General features: G+C 41.3%; 2 protein-coding genes across 2 annotated transcripts; one reads left to right on the top strand and one right to left on the bottom strand.

Moving 5' to 3' along the window:
- Positions 1-342: 342 nt before the first annotated feature.
- LOC137722816 (uncharacterized protein At5g02240-like) lies at positions 343-3,298 on the top strand. Its single transcript, XM_068461911.1, has 7 exons — positions 343-730; positions 1,504-1,775; positions 1,884-1,920; positions 2,007-2,104; positions 2,254-2,315; positions 2,790-2,913; positions 3,025-3,298. Exons 1-7 carry the CDS (start codon positions 475-477, stop codon positions 3,142-3,144), a joined length of 969 nt encoding a protein of 322 aa, XP_068318012.1. The 5' UTR covers positions 343-474; the 3' UTR covers positions 3,145-3,298.
- Positions 3,299-19,198: 15,900 nt separating this feature from the next.
- On the bottom strand, positions 19,199-22,205 carry LOC137723364 (scarecrow-like protein 9). Its single transcript, XM_068462547.1, has 2 exons — positions 22,150-22,205; positions 19,199-21,827 (listed from the first exon to the last, which is right to left on the bottom strand). The coding sequence occupies exon 2, from the start codon at positions 21,657-21,659 to the stop codon at positions 19,434-19,436; it is 2,226 nt and encodes a 741-aa protein (XP_068318648.1). The 5' UTR covers positions 21,660-21,827; positions 22,150-22,205; the 3' UTR covers positions 19,199-19,433.
- Positions 22,206-22,543: the final 338 nt, after the last annotated feature.

Here is a 22,543-nt window from a genome sequence, read left to right as displayed (position 1 = left end):
ACGGATTGTGTAAAAAAGTACCAGGTCTACTATAGATATGTTGAATGTAATTGGCTTCATATAATTTGGTTTATTAAATCTGTGATTCTAATATCTTCTTTTTGTGATTACAGAAAATATCTTACTTGTAATAGTTTCAAATTGTGTAAAAAGTTTGTAACTTTCAAATTCTGCTGAGGAAGAAAATTAAACCCACATAATTACCAGTTAAGCATTCATCTAATTGATCATTATTTCTCTATTAGAACTTGATGTGATATGGGCAATGAGATAGGGCCCTGTCATGACTCCATATCCAAATGACAAATAGATAAGGCGTAAGCAACCGACCAACCGCACTCGTTGCAGTAACAGCTACCAGTGAAGAACAATTCAGCAAAGCTCTCTCTCTGGCGGAGCTGGTGGCAGTTGTGAGTGACGAAGGGTGCATGGAAACTGGTCTGTACAACTAAGTATTGGGTCTTATCAGTGACAATGGCAACGGTGGCAGTGGCACCACGTGTCCCATTGGTTATCTCAAATAATGGCATCCGCCAAAGTCATAAATGTAGTTGGGTAGGAGTTCCAGAAAATTCGACCCTTTCTTTTCAATCCACTTCATTTTCTGCTGCATCCTTGTTTATCCAGAGAAGGGCGAGAAGGGGTTTTGGGAGAGCAGGAGTTGTCACGAAGGCGATGGCGGATTCGGGTGCAAGTACAGTCCTTGTTACTGGAGCTGGTGGTAGAACTGGTACTCTCTCTCTCCCTCCTCGTTAACATAAAGTTGACTGTTTTGATTAATTTATAGGTGTTGATTGGAAGCTGGGTTTTCTAGATTATGTAGTTTTAATCCGGATTTTGGTTTTTTTTTTTTTTTTTTTTTTTTTTTTCTAATAAAGATAAGATAATCACACTAAATTCATTTAAGCTACGGAGAGGAGGATTAGAATCTGAGTGCATAGGATGGAACTTGGTGTTCTAGCTAACTTGGCTAAACTCAGGTCTTCGGATTTTCTGGATTATGAATCTATAATACTGAGTGAGTCATGGACTAAATAAATTTAAGAACTTTTTGTACAAAGCATTACAAGATGCGTATTTTAGTATTTGGGTTGTGGGATTTATGGTGGGGCAATGGGTTTTGTGGGGCTTTCACGTCTGCGCATAGAACCCTTTTTTTTCCTCAGTCCCATAGTGTGTGAGCAGAAATGTGTGAGATAATTGGGTGTTTGGAGAAGCATGTCTGATGGAGTGGGGGAGATTCCCGGTGTGTGCACCGCTGTAAGGGTACGCGGGTTTAGGGTTTAGGTTTCGTGATTTAAATAACAGTCAGTGCATAGTGAATGTGAGTTGAACTTAACATCTAAGGCAATGAAATTGTGTTTTGTTACTGTCAATGTGTTTGTTTTGGATTATATTTACTCATTATCTATGGTGATGGAAGCAGAAGAGGAAGTCGTTTTTCCTCCTCTGTTTGAGGAAAGGGTTTGTGATTTAGATGTAGTATTGGTGGAAACTTGGCAGGTAAACTGGTTTATAAGAAGTTAAAGGAGACGTCAGACCAGTTTGTGGCTAGGGGTCTGGTTAGGAGTGAAGAGAGCAAACAGAGCATTGGTGGAGCAGATGATCTTTATATTGGAGATATAAGGGATGCTGACAGCATTCTACCTGCAATCCAAGGGATCGATGCTCTCGTTATCCTTACAAGTGCTGTGCCTAAGATGAAACCTGGATTCGATCCAACTAAAGGTGGGAGGCCTGAGTTCTATTTTGAAGACGGGTCATATCCTGAACAGGTAGTTCTGTCATTTTTATGAATTTAGGATCACTGTAAATACCAATCTCTGTTTTATCCTATTGTTCTGTTTTACCCTATTGTTCTGATAGATGGGTTTGCATTTTAGGTTGATTGGATTGGACAGAAAAACCAAATAGATGCTGGTGAGAATTTTTATCCTTGTTTCCATTCATTCAAAACATGGTTCATTTTAGCTTTGAGTTTTGAATTACATGACAAATGCAAACAGCTAAGGCTGCGGGAGTGAAGCAGATTGTGTTGGTTGGGTCTATGGGTGGAACGGATCTTAACAATCCCCTGAACAAATTGGGTGATGGCAATATATTGGTAAGTAATCCTTTACTACATTTGAATTACCGCCTTTTGTGGTTGCTTTTCGGCTTTCTGTTTGTGGAAATGGAATTTGACTTTGCTGATCTATTCCTTCCTGTTTATATGTTAATTATAAATGTTTATGCATTATGTTTACTACTCAGGTTTGGAAGAGGAAGGCTGAGCAGTATTTGGCTGACTCCGGAATTCCATACACAATCATAAGGTTGGTCCAGTTACATTCAGACTTGTTCAAACAATATGTTCGTATTAAATAGACTCTGTAACATCACTAGCTGGTTTTGTTAGTACTGTTACCAGAAAAATGGAAGTCTTTTAATGACAACAACCCTCACAATGATGATGTAAGAAGCCATTGTTTATGCTACTTTGCTTGGGTTTAATATTTTTTTTTCCAACACAATGTTTGAGAACTTCTAAAACACCAAAACATCCCTTTATTGTTGTGACCCCTGATGAATACGGATACTAAAGCTTGTCTGCTGGAGCGATTGACAAATACCTAGATTTCCTTTCATACTATAGCTTGTCCGCGCGTTATGTGTATCAGTATAGCATACAATAGAAGCTCAAATCACTGAATTCTATACCTTATACTTCTAATTACTCATGTTTTGATTGATTGTTCTTGTTATTCTACTTGACTTCCAATTGACCTAAATCTCCATGGTTTTATTAGGGCCGGAGGCTTGCAAGACAAAGAAGGCGGCATCCGTGAACTACTTATAGGGAAGGATGACGAGCTTCTTAAGACTGAAACAAGAACCATTGCTAGACCTGATGTCGCAGAAGTCTGCATTCAGGTATTGTGTACAGGGGTGTGCAAATAAACAGTTTCACAGTTTCTCAGCATCAACTTTTCAGGCAATGGCAATGTATTGTACTGATTTGTTTGCTTTCTATATTTTGATCAGGCACTGCAGTTCGAGGAGGCCAAGTTTAAGGCATTTGATTTAGCCTCAAAGCCGGAGGGAACTGGGACACCGACCAAGGATTTTAAGGCTTTGTTTTCCCAGATCACAACCCGATTTTGATCTTTGGCTAATATCTGTAATGCCAAAGAGAACATCTTCCCTTGTGAGTTTTGTTTTGTTTGTACTGGGAAACAAAACAGCAGAAAAGGAACTAGCATGTGTGTGCTGTTTGAACAATTTTAATATGTAATAAAGGGATCAAGGAATTAGCGTATGTCTGTGCACCAGAGTTTGTTTTTGTACCTTTTTCGTAGATTGGTGTGTGGATTTTGGTGTTCATTGACGGGGAAAACACTTAAAAAAGACTTTCTTTTGATGAAAAAACTCATGATTTGATTTTTGAAGTGTTTCTCGACCTTCCTCGAACTTAAATTGGGCTGTAAGGCCACCTCCAACCAAAGGAGGGTCAGAAGGCTCGTTTTAGCCCTAATAGTCCTTCAAGAAATTAATATTTTAATGAATAGTTCCAGGCTATATTTCTTAGATCATTTCAGCCAGAGGGCTCGTTTTAGACATTTGACATTCCAAGAAATTAATATTTTAATGAAAAGTGCAGGGTCATATTTCTTAGACCATCTCTAACCAAATGGTCCAGAGGACCAGAAGGCCGAAAATAGTCTGAAAACCGTTTCCAACCGAGGGCTAGGCCAAACAACTAGTGGGCCCCACGAGACAAAAAAAGGGTCAAAGGGCCAACCGGCTGGCCCAATCCAGCCAGCTAGCCGTGGGCCGGGCTGGATTTTTCATTATTAATACATTTTTTCTCGGATATATCCAACAATATTGTCCTTTTTTTTTTGGGCCAAAATTTTTAATTTTTTTTTTTAAATTCCTCTTTTTTTCCTATAAATACTTAAGTCATTCCTACAATATTTTTCACATAATTTTCACCCTTTTTAAATTTAAGTTGATGTAGTTTTTAAATTTAAATAATAAATTATGTTTGGCCCTATGGCCCTTTAGCCCTCGGTTGGAGACGGTTTTTTGTCACATGGCTAAAACAAGCCCTATAATCCTTTGGCCCTCGGTTGGAGATGGAGGCAAATATGGCCCTGTACTGTTCATTAAAATATTAATATCTTGGAGGGCCAGAGGGCTAAAACGAGACCTCTGGCCATCGTTCGGTTGGAGATGGCTAAAGGGTCCAAAGGGCCAGTGGGCCGAAAATAGCCCGAAAATTGTCTCCAATCGTAGGTTAGGCTAAAGGATTCATGGGCCCCATAGGAAAAAAAGGGCCAAAGGGCCAATTGGCCGGCCCAATCAAGCCAGCCAACCAATTGGCTGGCCTAAACCCTATATTTTCTTACATCTGCCAATAATCTTTCCTTCAATTTTTTTAATAATTTTCAAATGGCCTCATCTGCAATGAAAGGTAGGGTTTGGATCCGAAAAGAAGATGAAGCTCTTTGCAGGACTTATAGATGGATGACGGAAGATAGTGTGAGGGGGAGTCCTCACGCGCCCATGATGAATTTGTTGGGGGGGGGAGACTTTGGCCAAAGAACCTTCGATGCCAAAGTTAGAATTTTGAGGGAAAAGTGTTTGGAGAATTTAAAGAGTTTAGCAAGAGAATTGAAATTTTGTTTTCGAGAGAATGAGAGGGCTTATATAGGGATGTGGCCGGCCACCTTGGGAGGAGATGTACCAGCCACTTGGATGGTTTTGTGGGTTAGGTTATTGATTTGTGGTTAATTGGCTAATTAATGGAATAATTATTTAATTAATTAGCTAATTATTATAATAAAAAGGAAGGATTTTGGGGTTACCTTGTGGAGAAGACATGATGAGGATGAATGAAATATGTTGTAAATAAATACCTATTTGGCCACTTTTGACTTGATTGAGGGATAATTGTCCACTACTCGAGCGTAGGAGTTTCGGTGTGCCTCGAGGGTAATTTTGTCCTTTTTGCCCAAAAATCCACGTCTCGCCTCTTGATTATTTTTCTCCACAAATGCCCCCACACCTGTTGGGATGCTCGCAGGAAAGGGCAGCAGGTGTAGAGATCTTCTTGCTTGAGGAAAAATACGATTGTTTCTTATTTTGATTCAGATTCCCTCTTTAATTGGAAATTAGATCCTTCTAGGAAAGGGAAATCAATTTCTCTCATAGCCTATTTAAGTCCACCTTAAGTGGATTATTAAATTAACTTTAGAGAGCGTTTTATTCTACATTACAAGAAAGAGAGAGCTTAGAGGATATTTGTTCCCCCTCCTCTAGCAATCTTCTACATCTTGCCCGTGCAAATGATCGTCTTTCGTTGCTACATCTTCTCCGTACTGCACCGAGGTAAGAAAATTTTAATTTTTCTTGTTTTCTTTTTTGATAGTGTTGTCGCAGGGTAGCCATCGGGGTGGTGCGGCATGTCGACTGGGAAGGCACATGAGTCGGCTCGGCATGGGCCAAGGAGGTGTTGTGGCAAGAACCACTACTTGGATTGTATGGCTTGGCTAGCGCCAAAGTCAGCTTGTTCAGCTGGGGTCGCGGATTAAGACGCTGGGGCACAATGCTAGGCAAGCCGCATGGCTCATGTCCTTTGGGCTCTTAGACCTGACGTGGGCCAATCCGGCGATTGAGAGAAATGAGGAGGTTACGGACTCATGAGCTGCTAGAATGTTAGGCATGCAGACATCCTGCCTACTGGTCTGAGAAAAAAATGAGGGAAAAGCCAGTTATGGGTTGAGCTCCCCTGCTAAGTACTGTGAATGGCGTTGGCTGCTTAGTTTTCCTCGCTGGGAGAAAGGTGGGCTGCTTCCGAGAAATGAGGTAAAGAGGATCAAGGAGGATACATTGGCTCATTTGATTGCTGTCGTGGAGCCTATTATGAATGAAGGTGGAAAGAAAAGATCTTCCCCTCCTGCTCAAGAGATACCGGTTGAGAAAAAATTGAAGACTTCCTCCGTTGCTCGTGAGGGTCCGCATACTGCTCAAGAGATACGGTAGGCTACCTTAGTGCACTCGATAACAACTTTAGGGTTCCAGGGCAGCCGTTCATGGGGTGTACTGCGTAATGTGCCTTCTCCGTTTCTAAGGCCCGGTTCCTCACGGATTAGGCTAAGAGACCTAAAATCCTTCCGTTAGCTAAGCCTTGAAAAAGACTATTGTGGCTACTTCTAGGAATCTCAACGCAAGCCATCGTGCACCTAGTTATACCAGGGCAGCTCGACTCATCCACGTCTAGATATTTGGAGTGTAAGTTTATCCTCCAGCCTTAGAGAGCAAACCCATGTGGGTGTCGGGGAATTGGTTTACCCTCTCGCACTGAAGAACATGGATGGTCCTTCGGAGGCTGCAATTCCTGTGATAAGTCCCTAAGAAAGGCTCGATCTTCTTTTAAAGTGCAGAAGTGATCAATTATTGTAAGCATGCAGCCGAGCCAAGTTGTAGATTACTTCTGAATTCCTTATTGAAAAACGAGTGAAACAAATAAATAACTTAGTTGTAAGGGACAACATAACAACTGATAATCATCGGCTTGCGAGGTGGTGCCTGTCGAGCTGCTTAAGTCTTCAGGTCTTGATATAGTGAGAGGTCACACATGGTACTTCCTTAAGTTGTAGGTGTTTCATTGTTTCTCGATCTCTTTGTTGTTCATGGTAGCGAAGGTGTAATTACCCTTGCCGCCTACTCTGCTGATCTTGTACGAACCTTCTTAGATGGGATCCATCTTTTTTTAGCCTTCTTTACAGGCAATAATGAAGGCTTTTCTTAGGACTAGATCTCCAAGTTAGAACTGTCGGATCTTGGCCCTTCTGTTGTAGTTGGATAAAAGCTGATACTGGTAGGCTGCGATGCTGGTGTTGGTCTGCTCGCATTTCTCCTTTGCCAGATCTAAGCTTGTGGGCATCTTATTTCTATTCTACTCAATGCTTGGCAGTAGAGTGCTAGCACGATGACATTGGGAGAAATGATTGCTTCTAAACCAAATGCCAAAGAGAAATGAGCCTCACCGGTTGCTCGTCTTTTAGTGGTGCAATATGCCCATAAATATCTGGGGAACTCGTTTGGCCATTTTCCTTTCTTATTGGTGAAGGATTTCTTGAGGCAGTCGAGGATCGTCTTGTTAGATGCTTTGAAGCCTAAAGTGATCGCCCGCTCGGGCATTTTACCGTTTAGGGTGACAAGGACCATGCTTACTCCAGAAACCTTTGTAGTTGGATGCGCCGTCAACATACAAATGCTAGAAGTCTTCATCGGATGGAGCAAGCGCGCCTAGGGCGCGCTTGGTTACCTCTTGGGCGTCTTTAGGCCACTCTGTTGTGTCGCCTAGGCTAGGCTTGTAGTAGGGAGCCATGGAACCGTCATTGGGTCGCCCTGTTACACGCAACAGGAGATGCTCAACTACCGATATTGGACCACTCTAGAGTTGAATTATAAAGCAAAGGTCGGCTGGGGCCATATGACACATAGCAGGAAGTGGTGTTCAACTGTCGGTACATGTTGCTCCTATGTCGGATTAGGGCGACGAGGACAAAACTTATTTTCGAGTGTGTTTTTCTAGTGTTCATCTAGCCTTGGCGCGCCTTTTGGGCCAAGTTGTTGCGTTCGTCAGAAAACTTTGCATCTGCCAGTGTCTATGCTTTTATCGTTACGCGTCTAGATTAGGCAAAATAGTGCATTATGAGGATAATTGTGTGCCTTTGAAGGTAAAACTTGAGCTTCCAGGTTGCAACACTCACCAAAGTTAGTTTTTGAATTTCTGACAGCATCGAGAAGAGCTTTTAAACTATGAAATACAGGTAGTCGAGCCCTCAGCTTTTCTCGTATGATGCTAGAGCTTATTGCTGCTTCAGATACCGTCAAACATGCGAATAAGTCATCTGCTGCTTCCGGTTTGGATAGTAGGAAGGTGATGTCGGGTACTTCTTCAAGTCCTTGAATGTATATCGACGAGCCTCGTCCCAAAGTGCATGCTTCTCTGTCAAAGTGAAAAAGTCTACCAGAGTTAGATCTTTTTTCATGATCAATTTTTCGAATAGCGAATGATCTGCTAGAAGTCCTTTTTGAAAGGCTGCTCTAGCTATCGAGTCATTGCATCCCACTATCCTTGCCTTCTCTGCTTTGAACCTCTTCACATAGTCGCGAAGCGACTCCTTTAGGTTATTCTTAACGTTGAACAAGTGATCGGACTTCTTCTTGATCGAGCGATAGGATGAATATTCTTTGGTGAAACTCCAAATAAATTGTGGTGGCAAGGTGTAAGACCAATCTTACATCTCACCTTGTAGAGTAGTGATGAACATCTTGTACATGAGATCGTCATTGTTTCGATAGAAGATCATTGCTCTTTGGTAGTGCTTTAGATGTCTTTCCGGGTCTTCGTCTCCTTTGAATGATGTGAAATGTGGCATGCTAAACTTGCATGAAGGCTCTGCCTGCTCAATCTCGTCCGTGAAAGGTGACCTGTTTATGTGGGTCATGACCTGTTGTAGTGCCTCATCAATAACTTCGTTGCATTGGAAATCGTGTAATCGCTTGGTCAGGAACCTCTCTATTTATTCATGAAATTACCTTTGTTGGGGCAACGGAGCTCTCAGCTGCCCCCAGTCGTGACTTGCTAGTCTAGGCTGTTTTTCCATGTGTTTGGCTCGTCTATGCTGCAGATGCGATGCATGTGGTACGTTCGTAGCATGAGCAAGTTCTTCACAAGCTGCCAATTAAACTTGAGCCTGATTGAGTGACTGCTTATTTCCGTCCGTCGTGCTGCCTACTCCAATATGAGGTAGAGAATGCTTATTACAGGCCTAACCGCGAATGAACACTTCACCTGGAAGGTTGCTCATGTTGATTATTGGAGTGTGACCCTAACCGTGAGTGTATGCTCATATGTGGGCTTGACCGATAGTGCACGCCCTTCCGCGCACTAAGACGGAAGTATACGCTATCTCGGGGGCCTAATCGGGAGTGTACATTGCCCAAACGCTCGGTTTGTGGCTGGTCGAGTGACTGCTTGCCGGGATGTTGCTGGAGATGTTCTTCATCTGCCCTTGTCTTACTTTAGGACACTTCGTCTGGGGCATGTTGCATCTCGATGCGCTGCAATAGCTGATTCACCAAGGTCGTTTGCTGTGTGAGGGCGCTCGTCAGTTCTATGACTTGTCGAGACAAGTGTTGTTTTTCATTTGGGTTGAAAGAGTTTGGAAGGAATGCATCTCCTTAAGCAGTGGAAGTAGGGTAGACTCCAGGCGCGAGATTCGAATTGGTGAATGTCAAATCAACATAGAAGTATGGTGAAAATGCCCCCGGCTCAATGGTAGGTCCGAATGGTTAAGATAATCTAGGGCCGACTTAGGCTGCTTGGGAAACCACGTTAGCAGGCTAGGTCGCATGAGTAGGCTAGGCCGCGTGAGTAGGCTAGGCCACTGGAATGGGTTGCTTGGCATGTGGAGCAAGCGGATGCGAGGCTTAAGCTTAGCTCGACAATGCATTGGGCTCGCGTTGGATTTGGGCAGCACGAGCTGGTTTGCCATGGGCTTGGAATGACATGACTTAGGCCGTGGTGGTGGCGCCATGGACCTCGCCGTGGGTGGCTACCGTGGTGGTTGCCATGGTGGAACCTTATGGTGGTGGTGTCGCTCCACTCATTGTTGTGTTTAGCCTTGTAGATCGTCGCAGTCCTAATCCTTGAACATTGGAATTTCCGTTCGTCGAGGTTTTCGAATTTCTTACCATTGTACTTTTCTTTTACGTTTTATCAAAGAATTTTTAGAAATAAAAATTCCAAGAATAAGAAGGTATGAAAAATCTACAAATAAGCAAAGAAGCAAAAAACCTTAGATGCGAGAGTCTTCTACGAACGTGTCACTCAACTCTCAATGAAAGCACCAATTTGTGGATGCAAATTTCTTCCTCCTTGCTTTTGGACAAAATTGCACCTACAAAACAAATAACACCTTAGGTCAAGACCAAGAGCCTCACGCGCCCATGATGAGTTGGGGGGGGGCGGCTTTGGCCGAAGAACCTCCTATGCCAAAGTTAGAATTTTGAAGGAAAAATGTTTGAAGAATTTAGAGAGTTTAGCAAGAGAATTGAAATTCTGTTTTGGAGAGAATGAGAGGGCTTATATAAGGATGTAGCCAGCCACCTTGGGAGGAGATGGACTGGCCACTTGGATGGCTTTGTAGGTTAGGTTCTTGATTTGTGGTTAATTAGCTAATTAATGGAATAATTATTTAATTAATTAGCTAATTATTATAATAAAAGAGGAAGGATTTGGGGGTTACCTTGTGGAGAAGATATGATGAGGATGGATCAAATAGGTTGTAAATAAATACCTATTTGGGCACTTTTGACTTGATTGAGGGATGATTGTCCACTACTCACGCATAGGAGTTCCGATGTGCCTCAAGGGTAATTTTGTCATTTTAACCCAAAAATCCACGTGTCGCCTCTTGATTATTTTTGGCTCCACAATAGGAGTATAGTCAGAGGTAAACAACTATCGCTGGGTCATAATTTCTATCTTTTTTTTCCTATCAAAATAGGCCTTACTCATTGGACTGTAATTCGAAGTGCTCCTTTCCATATTCTTATCATCGATCTCTTCTTGTATTTGTTTGGCCCGTTCTTCACGCCTACGGTTCCTTTCTTCGGCGACAAAGGCATTTTGCTTCGCCATTAATCGCAATGAGGCTGCCACTTCCTGTTAAGCGGCGTAATCATCATTTGCCTTGCCTTTTTCCTTCAACCTTCGGGCCTTGTTTCATCCTATAGCCCTAGGTATGGAACCTTCACCCGAAGATGAATTTTCTACCCTTGTTTGTTGAATGGTAGGAGATCCATCATCATCCATATCTATAGCTGAGGATGCAATTCCGAACATCGGCGTAGGACCTACTCTATGTTGAGGCGGATCTTCAAATAACACTCATCCTTTACAAACTTCCCAACAACTGTGATGCTGAAAGGGTTTCGAGTAGCCCTCTATATACAATTCCTCCGCTTAGCGTACCTAGAAAATATAATTACAAAAATTAAAGGAAATTAATTCATGAAATTAATTATAAGTACAAAAATTAAAGGAAATTAATTTATGAAACTAAATGTAATATAATTAAATATTTAAAATAAATTGTGAAAACACTTACTTCGTCGTAGTAATTGGCGCCACTTTCATGTCTACTTGCAACTGCTAACAGTGTTTGATGCCATTTGTTCAAACTTAGCTGAAGATGTTTCTTCCATGTTGAAGAACAACTCTTGTGGTTTTGGGTATTCGGTGGAGTGGTGCCAACTCTAGGTATTTTTTGGACACACAAGTCCAAACACCATCACTTGTTTGAGAACTCCACCTTACACTATCTTCTGAGACCTATCTATAAGCCCTGCAAAGAGCTTCATCTTCGTTTCGGGTCCAAGCCCTACCTTTCATTGCAGATGAGACCATTTGAAAATTATTTAAAAAATTGAAGGAAAGATAATAGGAAAAGGTAAGAAAATACGAGAATTGAAATGGTGTGGAAGGGTGAAAAATTTGTGAAGAATGGTGTAGGAATGGCTTAGGTATTTATAGGAAAAAATGAGAATTTTTTAGAAATTTAAAAAACATATATTGGCCAAAAAAAAAATCAAAAAAATTAAAAAACCAACAGTAACTGACATCAGCTAGCCGTTGGGGATTCAAAATTGAGCCCAGCTCGAGGCCAGCCAGCTGGCTCATTTGGGCCGACCAGTCGGCCTTTTGGCCTTTTTTTGTCCAGTGGGGCCCACGAGCCCTTTGACCTGGCCCTCGGATGAAGACGGTTTTCGAGCCATTTTAGGCCCTCTAACCCTCTGGACCCTTTGGTTGAAGATGGTCTTATCATCTTCAATCGAATGGCCAGAGGGGCATAGGCCAACATAGCCATGTGACAAAAAATCATCTCCAACCAAAGGGGTCAAAGGGCCAAACATAATTTATTATTTTAATTGAATTAATAACGTTACTTCAATTAAACTACCTCAATCATGGAGTAGGCGTTTAAGTTTTAGATTGTTAAATATTTTTTTAATGTTGTTTAAGTTTCATGTTGTTAAATGTTTTTTTTTTTTTTTGTGTTGTGTAAGTTTTATGTTGTTTAATGTTACTTAATGTTATTTAATGTTGTTTAATGCCTTAGGTAGTTATAGGGAAAAAATTAGAATTTTAAAATTTTTTAAAAATAAAAAAATATATAATATAATATAATGGCTAACTGACGTCAACAACAAGCTGTTAGGATTCAAACCTCTGGACCAGCCAGTTGGCCCGATTCTCCTTTTGTGGCCTCGTAGGGCCCACGAGCCCTTTGGCCTAGCTTTCGGTTGGAGATGGTTTTCGTGTCATTTAGGGCTATTTTCGGCCCTATGGCCAGCCCTCTAGCTGGATCGGTTGGAGATGGCATAAAGAATGCAGAAATGAAAGCGATTTCTACACACTATTTTTCACCATATGCGCATTCTCTCTTAATTCTAGTCGTTGAACACCAAATCCAAGCTTACAAGAAGTATGGATTTGCAAAAGGTTTCGTCTTAACTGCTTGGCGGATTTGTCGTTGTAATCCCCTTGCTATTTAACTTATCTTTTCCCTAATTAACTTTGTTGGGATTTTCTTTAATCCTTTGTGGGTTTTTAAATTTAGGTTAACTGTTTCATTTTCCATATTTTAGGTGGGATTGGATATGATCCTCCTCGATGGTTCAACAAGCCAAGCTTGCCTAAAGAACTTGACGAGTGAGACAAAGACAAGGGATACACATTGTGATACCGCAGATTCTCTTAGACTATTAGAAATTTCATACATGGAAAATCATGTGAATTGTCTAAGCCAAGAGACTTTCTTGGAACAAGTTTACCGTCAGCTTAATGTGACATGAAGCTCTAGGTGCATTCAAGTAACACGGAAAGAGACGTAAAATGATCAGCTTACACTACGTTATTTTATGGGTTTGCCTCACAAAATGATCATGGTCCCTAACTATTGTTCTATCATTGTTCATGTACTAAGTGAAAGGATTAATTAAACAGCCATCAGTGAGTGGCATCTTTGTATTGATCCCAAAAGGTTGGCTTCTTTGTGATTGTTTGGATCTAAATTTACACCATCGGTCCGTGCAATTAAAGCCGTTGAGTGAGCATAACTCTCAATCGTCGGATGGAAAAGTGGAGATAATTTTTGTCATTATTAAAGGATAATATTATTGTTTTTATCATAATAATTATCTTTTAATATGAATTATCCTAGCATCTTTTTCAACCAGATAAACAGGGTGCGAATTATATCCCAAAGCAAGTGGTACAGTTTAAATTGAGTTGGGATGTGTGTGGACATGTGGATTGGATATGCTACAAGATGATATTAAAAATGATGGCTTTGGGTGATGACGAGACAAGCCTAGAAAAGCTAGGTTTTTTGGTGGTGGTATAATGATGACCTAGGAAGCCTAGGTAGGCTAGGCTTTTCTTGTTTTCTGCATGGTGATGGAAATATGAGTTTATGCTGAAGGTTTTTTAATGAGATCAGAAGCCTAGGTGGGCTAGGTTTTTGATGTAGTGTGGTAAAACCTAGATAGGCTGTTGCTTATCTAACTGACGAGTTTGAAAAGTCAAGGAACAAAATCAATTTGAAGGATATGCTTCAGTTCCACAAATTAGGATTGCAGTGGGACTCTACAAAATTATCTGGCCGCGCCACACAACATTTGCCTACACATACAAGACTCGGTGCAACGGAAGAGAGGACCGCCAATTCAACACACAACTGCCCTGCGCAAAACCTCTTAAACATCTTGAGATTTTTTTTTTCTTTTTCCCGCCAACACATCTTCAGTTTGGATAAATAGCATTGTGAAGCCAACTGACGAACACCTTCAGTTTGGATAAACAGCATTGTTGCCGTAGAATCAGTCGACCGAGAAGCACCTTCAGTTTGGATAAATAGCATTGTGTCGAGGCCGACTGGTTACCTATCCAAGTCTCGGTCGAGAAGGGTTTCTAAATCCTTATTGGCAGAGGTCATCTTATTAACCTTTTCAGCGAAGTAAGGTGTTACGAGTTACGACATTCGGCGCATTAAATGCCGAGTGGTTTTATGATTGGATACTCCCAAGTGAGTTTCAGAGTTCGGCATTTTGAGGGCCGAACCACATTTACCATCAAGACACACATTACCTTTGAATACTTGTGTCCATATAGTTTGGTATCGATTCGACGTGCTTATACTCTCACGAATATAATCACCGTGACCGAATCCGACGCCGACGATTCGTGAACTTCGTAGAACTAGCAGCCTTGCCTTCAGGCTTGAGAATCCAAAGGCCGAGATTTGTTCATTCCTCGGCCACAGTCGCAAGATTAAGAAGTCAACAATGCGCTCAACGCAACATCAACAAATTTTACTCCTCAGTCAAGCTCGGCCGACGAGTTGGCACGCCCTGCATCAATCAAAAGACGTAGTTAGCTCATTAGTTACTCGGCCTGTGTGCCACGTAGGCTTTGTAAATTTTAGGGTCAACATTTTGGCACACCCAGTGGGACCTAGTGCTAAAACTACGAAGTTCATATGATATATCAAGATTCCAATCTGGCTCAACATAGCCGATTGTACGAGCTCCTAGAGGAATTGAAAAAACACAATGAGGAACGAAAAAGATCTTTGGAAGTGGAAAAAGTTCTTCATGGCCATAGAGAGATGCAAAAGTCATTCGCTTACATGTTGAGAATAAAAGCTCCTATTACCCTGCAAGAGCAATAGGTAAATGAAGACAGGGCTCGATTTAATGCCTGGCTAGATGGAAAATATTTTTCTTATGTTTTCGACTACAAATCAATTCCATTTGAGGAATGGTTGGTTGAAAAGACCGGGGGCAATTTTCCGCTCCGGCTATAATCAGACATCGGCCTAAGAAAATTGTTAATTTTGCCAAAGAACAAAGGCCACCTATTTTTTCGGCCAAAACTGAAAGTGTGGTAGGCCTAGAAGAAAATGTTCAAGTTTCTGAGCCAAAATTTGACTCAGAAAATGATTCGTCAGAGGAGTGTTCCAATGACAAACAAGACCAATACACAACTTCAGACCATAAAACCACATCAATTGATATGGTAATTGGAGACATGGTTTTAGATGCCGAAACTACGCCAATTGACATGGTTATTGGTGAGAAAGCCGATATAGAGAAATCCCATTCGGCTAAGTTGTTTGAATTAAAAGCCGAAATTGTGCCTAGGGGGGCATAATAATTGTTCAACATATTCGGCACCCGAAAATGAAAAATTTTCGCCAAGTTACAAATATTTGGAGAAAATCCTCTATTCGGGTTAGAGCGAAATCAATTTGACAATGTTGATATCAAAAGATCTCGGCTTGGAATAAAGCATCGCTGGCCTCCTCCTGATTATGATTCAGCCATTTTCATTTTCTTTTGCTATAAAAAAATAAAAAATAAATAAATAAATAAATAAAAAGAAAATAGGGAAAAAAAGAAGGATGAATAAGTTATTTTCTTAACCATTCAGCTTTTTAGGCCGATGTATGAGAAAATAAGGGGGCAACATTGGTAGTCGGTGGTGTGGGTTTATTTGCTGCGTTGTTGACATTGGGTGTAATATATCACGTTCAGGATTGATGGACTAGCCGAGCTGCCAAGAATGGTTTTTCTCGGCCAAATGTTTTGCGACCTCGCCCTTTCCTAATTTTTCTCAACTTTAGGAATGCATGCAAATTCGACATTATATTTATATATGCATGGCTCAGTTGGGAGGACAGGACTATCAAAGATGCATGTTGGCAGAACACACTCAATTGAGTTTCGACATAGAGTGTGTATATATATATATATATAAGTTAGCTTACATCAGGACGTAGCCGTATATAAATATACACCAATCGGTCATGGGGTTTATATATATATATATATATATATATATATATATATATATATATATATATATATATATATATATATATATATATAAGTTAGCTTACATCAGGACGTAGCCGTATATATTTACACCAATCGGCCATGGGGTTTTATATATATATAGCTTGCTTTAGGATGCCATTACCAAGAAGTGATCAGACCATTCATGATTGGTGGCAGGCCCAACTACCAAGAATCAGGTGTTTCTTGGCCCTTAAAATAGACGGCCGATGATAATGGTAGCCGAATGATGGTAAGAAATTCGGGGGTTTTGAAAGTGCCTCTTCACTATGGGTACAACGCTGATGATATCCCAAGTTGGCTGAGAAAAGAGTTGTGAATTCGACATCAGTTCGATGACAGTGGGGTGTATGTCGTGATCGATGACATATTTCTCGGCCATGTATTTCTTGACCGAGAAACTTGAGAAAGCAGCAGTCGAATGAGTCAATTTGAAAGTTCAGCTCGGCGGCTTATATTTGCGTGTGGCTTCTGCTAAAGAGACAAGTCGAGAAGCAATTCGTGAAATCAAGAGCCTACGGATAGATTGTGCAGAAACTTGGAGGTTCTCGACATTGGATGTTGTGGGGAGGTGATCCACCATGAGACTCTGCATTCGATGGGGTGGTCTATTCTCTACCATATATATTTGAATCAATTTGATGGATTTGGTCCTCGATCATAATTGTCCTTGACCATATATTTCTTCGACCATAGCTTTGGTGATGGACTTCTTCGGTGGAGCTTTGGTGAATTTTTATTCAACGGTGGAGCTTCGGTGGTCATTTATATTTTTCGATGCCGCTCGTGAACAGTTGAAGAAACTTAATTTCCTTAACCACTCGGCTTACGAGCCGATGCTCAAGGAAACTGGGGGGCAATGTTTGGATCTAAATTTACACCATCGGCCCGTGCAATCAAGGCCGTTAAGTGAGCATAGCTCTCAATCGTCGGATGGAAAAGTGGAGATAATTTTTGTCATTATTAAAGGATAATATTATTGTTTTTATCATAATAATTATCTTTTAATATGAATTATCCTAGCATCCTTTTCAACCAGATAAACAGGGTGCGAATTATATCCCGAAGCAAGTGGTACAATTTAAATTGAGTTGGGATATGTGTGGACATGTGGATTGGATATGCTGCAAAATGATATTAAAAATGATGGCTTTGGGTGATGACGAGACAAGCCTAGAAAAGCTAGGTTTTTTGGTGGTGGTATAATGATGACCTAGGAAGCCTAGGTAGGCTAGGCTTTTCTTGTTTTTTGCATGGTGATGGAAATATGAATTTCTGCTGACGGTTTTTTAATGAGATCAGAAGCCTAGGTGGGCTAGATTTCTGATGTAGTGTGGTAAAACCTAGATAGGTTGTTGCTTATCTAACTTACGAGTTTGAAAAGTCAAGGAACAAAATCAATTTGAAGGATATGCTTCAGTTCCACAAATTAGGATTGCAGTGGGACTCTACAAAATTATCTGGCCGCGCCACACAATATTTGCCTATAAATACAAGACTCGGTGCAACGGAAGAGAGGACCGCCAATTCAACACACAACTGCCCTGCGCAAAACCTCTCAAACATCTTGAGATTTTTTTTTCTTTTTCCTGCTGACACATCTTCAGTTTGGATAAACAGCACTGTGAAGGGAATCGGCGAACACCTTCAGTTTGGATAAATAGCACTGTTGTCGTAGAATCAGCCGACCGAGGAGCACCTTCAGTTTGGATAAACAGTACTGCGTTGAGGCCAACTAGTTACCTATCCAAGTCTCGGTCGAGATGGGTTTCCGAATCCTTATTGGCAGAGGTCATCTTATTAACCTTTTCAGCGAAGTAAGGTGTTACGAGTTACGACATTCGGCGCATTAAACGCCGAGTGGTCTTATGATTGGATACTCCTAAGTGAGTTTCAGAGTTCGGCATTCTGAGGGCCAAACCACATTTACCATCAAGACACACATTACCTTTGAATACTTATGTCCATATAGTTTGGTGTCGATTCGACGTGCTTATACTCTCACAAATATAATCATCGTGACCGAATCCGACGCTGACGATTCGTGAACTTCGCAGAACTAGCAACCTTGTCTTCAGGCTCGAGAATCCAAATGCCAAGATTGTTCCTTCCTCGGCCGTAGTCGCAAGATCAAGAAGTTAGCAACGCGCTTAACGCAACATCAACAAATTTAACTCGTCAGCCAAGCTCGGCCGACGAGTTGGCACACCCTGCATCAACATAATGACGTAATTAGCTCATTAGTTACTTGGCCTGCGCATCGCATAGGCTTTGTAAATTTTAGGATCAACAGTGATATAAGAAATGATTTCCAACACCAATTTTCTCATTCATATCCTTATTTATCTATCTTTTGAGAAAGATTCGTGATGTGCAAAAAGATTAAAGGGCGTCCGACAATCATTTCCGTGATATAGTCTGCCAACCAAATTCTATATGCAGGATAACTCCAGACGTCTCAGAAAATATTATGATCTGTCGGGAATAATATTATTGTCTTAGAAACCATTCAAGCTAAATAAACAAGGGAAATGCCAACTACACTAGTATTCATCACATCAAATACTATATGTTAAGAACGCTGCTATTAGCACTTCAAAATAGTCATTGACATTCCTCTCTGATTTAAAATACAAGGGAGGAAGGCGTGCAGAATGAGAGTTCCGCCTTTTGAAGCAAGGACAGAGGTACTAAGGCCTCGTTTGGCAGCTTGGACTGTACTGACTATTTCTGTCGGATAGGATAAATAGCCACCGGATAGTACTGACTAAATTAATCGGGTGTTTGGTGCAGTATCGGACTAGTGACCGTATTATTTATACTGTGTTTAGTATTACACTAGATAGGAGGAATCAAACTTAAAAAATAAAAAAAAATTAAAAAGGTGAAATCATTTTTTTGTTCCCATATCTCTCTGCACCCCCCAAACACCTTCCCTCTCTCTCCCTTCTTCTTCCCCGACTACAGAAGAATCCCAAATAATTGTTCCCTAGCTCTCTCCGCCACACCCCCCAAACTCCCTCTCTTTCTCTCCCATATTCTTCTTCCCCGACTAAATAATCCGGGCATTTTGGTTGGTTTTATTAAGCGGGTGTATATCGTATTATCCTATCCGACCGGTTAAATTAATCCGGCGCTTATTTAGTACGAGTGAACGCCAAACACCCAAGTCCGTATAACTAATCCTATCCGATCCTTTATCCGATCTAGCGACTAATGAGCACAAGTAAAGAGTTTCTTTCATAAAAATACAGCTGGGATAAAACTGCACAGTTAACTGTTCTTGTTATATTTGAATAAGATTGTGAACAAGTGACAAACTCGTACCTTGCTGGATGGTTCTATTGGATTATCAGACACCATAGTAAGAGAATATCACCCGATCCAAATCTACGGAAGAGAAGTATCCGTGTTAATGCTGAAGAACTAGGAAGCAGATTACAAGCACTTTCTTAAGCAGGTTTCCAAGCAGAAAGGGCAAAGGCGGTTCGTCCCTTCCATCCCTGCAACAGCCACCGGCTATCTTGATCGATGACAAAGTCCTTGTGGTAAAGAGAGCTTACTTTCTTAGCTGCCGCCTTCACAAGCTCTCGGTCAAAAGGTATTTGCACAAACCCAGCCCTCAAGTTACGAACGTGCCATTGCTTGTATGTTTCTGGCCTTTCCACTCTCTCCCAGCCTTCGCAAGCTATAACATTTAAAGCCTCCCTGCCAAAGATCTCTTTCTCAATTAACATCCTTTCCTGATCCTCACGGGGTACAACAGTTTCAAGCATATCAAACAGTGAAGAAAAATGAAATAACGCCTCTCGGAACCTGGTAACGAAGAAGGGGGCATTGTACGCTCCATTAACAACTCCATGGATGAAAATGTCTGGATTGATTCTCCTTATCAAATCAAGAACCCTGTTTCTTACACTGTCCATTGACACACTTTCATCGAGCAAGTTCTTACCCCGATATAAAAAGTTCACAACAAGAACTTCATCCTTGTCAATCTTGAGTTCCTCAAGTGTAATGGTTTCCCATTTCTTTGCAATAGCATTGTACTCGAACGGCACATTGAACTTCTCAGCATAAGCTGCCAAACGTCGTCCTGTTTCCTCAACTCGCTCAGCTGGCCGAAATCCCGGTTGAGGAAATTCAATTCCAGTAATCCGAACCTTTGGGGGTCCACCTTCCCTCCACGAGATCCGTTGAATAAGGGTGGGCCATTGGAAACCATAAAGGATACCAAAATCAATGACATGGAGCCTTGTCGACTTTTCAGCTAAATTCATTATTGTGACGTTCGAGACAAAATTAGACATCTTCTTAAATGGAGATGCAGCAAGGTAGAGATGGTATGCTTTCAAGATATCAGCAGCCGATGTCCTTTTGCTAACAAGACCTTTATAAATCTTGCTACCAGTACCAGCCAAGCGTGCTTCAAGGCCATTGGCAAAGCAATGAGCGAGTCTCTGAGTCCCATCTCCAAAAGGTGAGGAATGCTGTCTGACCTTCTTTAGCAGTTCATTGGCGGTCCTATGATCATCAGCTGCAACCGCCTGTGCACAACTAATTAGGAGGGTTCTCAAGTCCACCACCTCCTTTTTAACACTTTGTTTCTTACCACGACCTTTTCCTCCATTGGATCCTTCGGATTGCCCGTTCTGTATCACACTTTTGCTCATTCCATTTTGCAAGGCCTCACGAAGAGATTCCAAACGCTCCTGACCCTCCCCTGTGCTGCAAAGCAATACAACATCAAACATCTCTGACCGCAAAGGAGATTCAGACGAAAAAGCCGCTTGCTTGCTACTCCTTTTTTCCTCCACATCTTCGTCCTCCCTATATAGATTCTTCTTTCCCCTTGACCCACCAGGAGAATATTCTCCTTCATCCGTTCTCTCCACTTTGACATAAGACGCCGCTGCCCCAACCTTTGGCGTGTGAACTGACATCCCATTTGCATCCAGTTCAACAACCAAATTAGTCTCTCCAGGAAGAAATCTACTAGCCTCCTCAACCCCCTTATTGAATTGCCAAACAGATTGGCTCTCGGTATTCCAATCTGGGGTATAAATACTACTATTAGGAGAATCCACCAGCCCATACCCGTTAAATGACTGAGAAATTCTATACGACGGAAGACCTTGTAACTGAGACGAATATCCATCTGGACTTTGAATCGAGGTAGTATCACCAAAATAACCACCACTGTTGCAACTACTAGTGATATAATTACTCCAAGTTCCAGAGGAACTTTCAGCCGGGCTCTCTCCATATTGACTGGCGTAACGACGGAATAACTCTGGGGAGGGGGGATATTTCTTTCCAAGGACCTCATAGAATGACTTCTCGGCAGCTTGAAGTTCCAACGACTCTTTAAGCATGCAAGTCTTGTCCTCCATGTCTTCTTCCATAAGCATCTGGTTAATGTACTTCAACACCACATCCGAAAAGTCACAATCTTCGGCAGAATCATCCTCAGGGCTCACACTTGAGTACGAAGATACACTATTCGCGGCAAGACCGGGTTGAGGGCAACTAAAATTTCTATAACTATTGTCTAAGAAGGTAATACTATCGAATCGGGATCCGGCTACTACGGTTGGATGTGAAAGAATGGGCAAAGGTTGGTTATCCCGTTGAACTCCATTGAAAGAATCAGAGGAACCCCTACGACGAGGATCCATTATTATCAACTTTTTAATCTCTCTCTCTCTCTCTACAGTTTCTCTCTCTAGAATCCCAACTAAGAGAGCGAGAGACCAAATCCAAACAAAAAGCAGCAGAATTTCATTATCAAATTAGTTACCTTCTTCAAACAAAAAAATGATAAATCAAACCCTCTGCAAGTAAGTCTGCACACATGGAAACCTTAAACCCTCAGAAATTCACAAACTAAAGCATAAAAAATAAAAAAATAAAAAAATAAAAAATAAAAAACAAACAGACAAACAAACAGAAACCTTAAATTTGACAGATAAAAAGCACTGAAAAATGCATATGAGATGAAAAGGACCAAACTTTTCAATTAAAAAAAAAGCATTTTAATGAATTAATTCAATATTAAGTCATCTACGAACAGAAATCACTTCAAAAACCCAGGAATGCTGTAAAAAAAAACGCTAAATGGGTTATAATTATATATAGAACAACAACAACAACATGGCAAAAGCTCACCTTTGAGTTCCAGCTCTGAAGCTCACTGAGAGATAATATTACAGGAGGGAGGGAGGGGGGAACGAGCAGAGGTTTGGGTTTTAGAATTTTAAGGTTGTCCTATTATGTGGGTTACGGAGGAACAGCAACCGTTGATTTGGAGTCCGTTAAAATTTCAGCGGGTATCATCGGCTGTCCATTTCATGAGATGGAGCGGTGTTATCTTGTCTTCCTATGTATCATGGTCTTGCGGACTTCAACTACGTTGCGACTATTCCTCTACCCAAAAAAAAAAAAAAAATACTACGTTGCTTATTCCTAATTGCCACGTGTGGATCTTTAAACGGAGAGTTGTCCCACATGGCTCGTTTTTCTTTCCACTTTTGGAGAACAGTCCTAGGTCATCTGAACCCAC

This window comes from Pyrus communis, chromosome 17 (assembly GCF_963583255.1).
Source record: "Pyrus communis chromosome 17, drPyrComm1.1, whole genome shotgun sequence".
Lineage (NCBI taxonomy): Eukaryota > Viridiplantae > Streptophyta > Magnoliopsida > Rosales > Rosaceae > Pyrus > Pyrus communis.
This window is presented reverse-complemented; position numbering and strand designations above follow the sequence as displayed.

What these genes read in the sequence shown, in the direction of transcription:
- LOC137722816 (XM_068461911.1), top strand. Translation starts at nt 475, where the DNA reads ATGGCAACGGTGGCAGTGGCACCACGTGTCCCATTGGTTATCTCAAAT. An exon ending in ACGGGTCATATCCTGAACAG is followed by an intron (nt 1,776 to 1,883) that starts GTAGTTCTGTCA and finishes TTTGCATTTTAG; the next exon opens with GTTGATTGGATTGGACAGAA. An exon ending in TCGCAGAAGTCTGCATTCAG is followed by an intron (nt 2,914 to 3,024) that starts GTATTGTGTACA and finishes TATTTTGATCAG; the next exon opens with GCACTGCAGTTCGAGGAGGC.
- LOC137723364 (XM_068462547.1), bottom strand. Translation starts at nt 21,659, where the DNA reads ATGGATCCTCGTCGTAGGGGTTCCTCTGATTCTTTCAATGGAGTTCAA.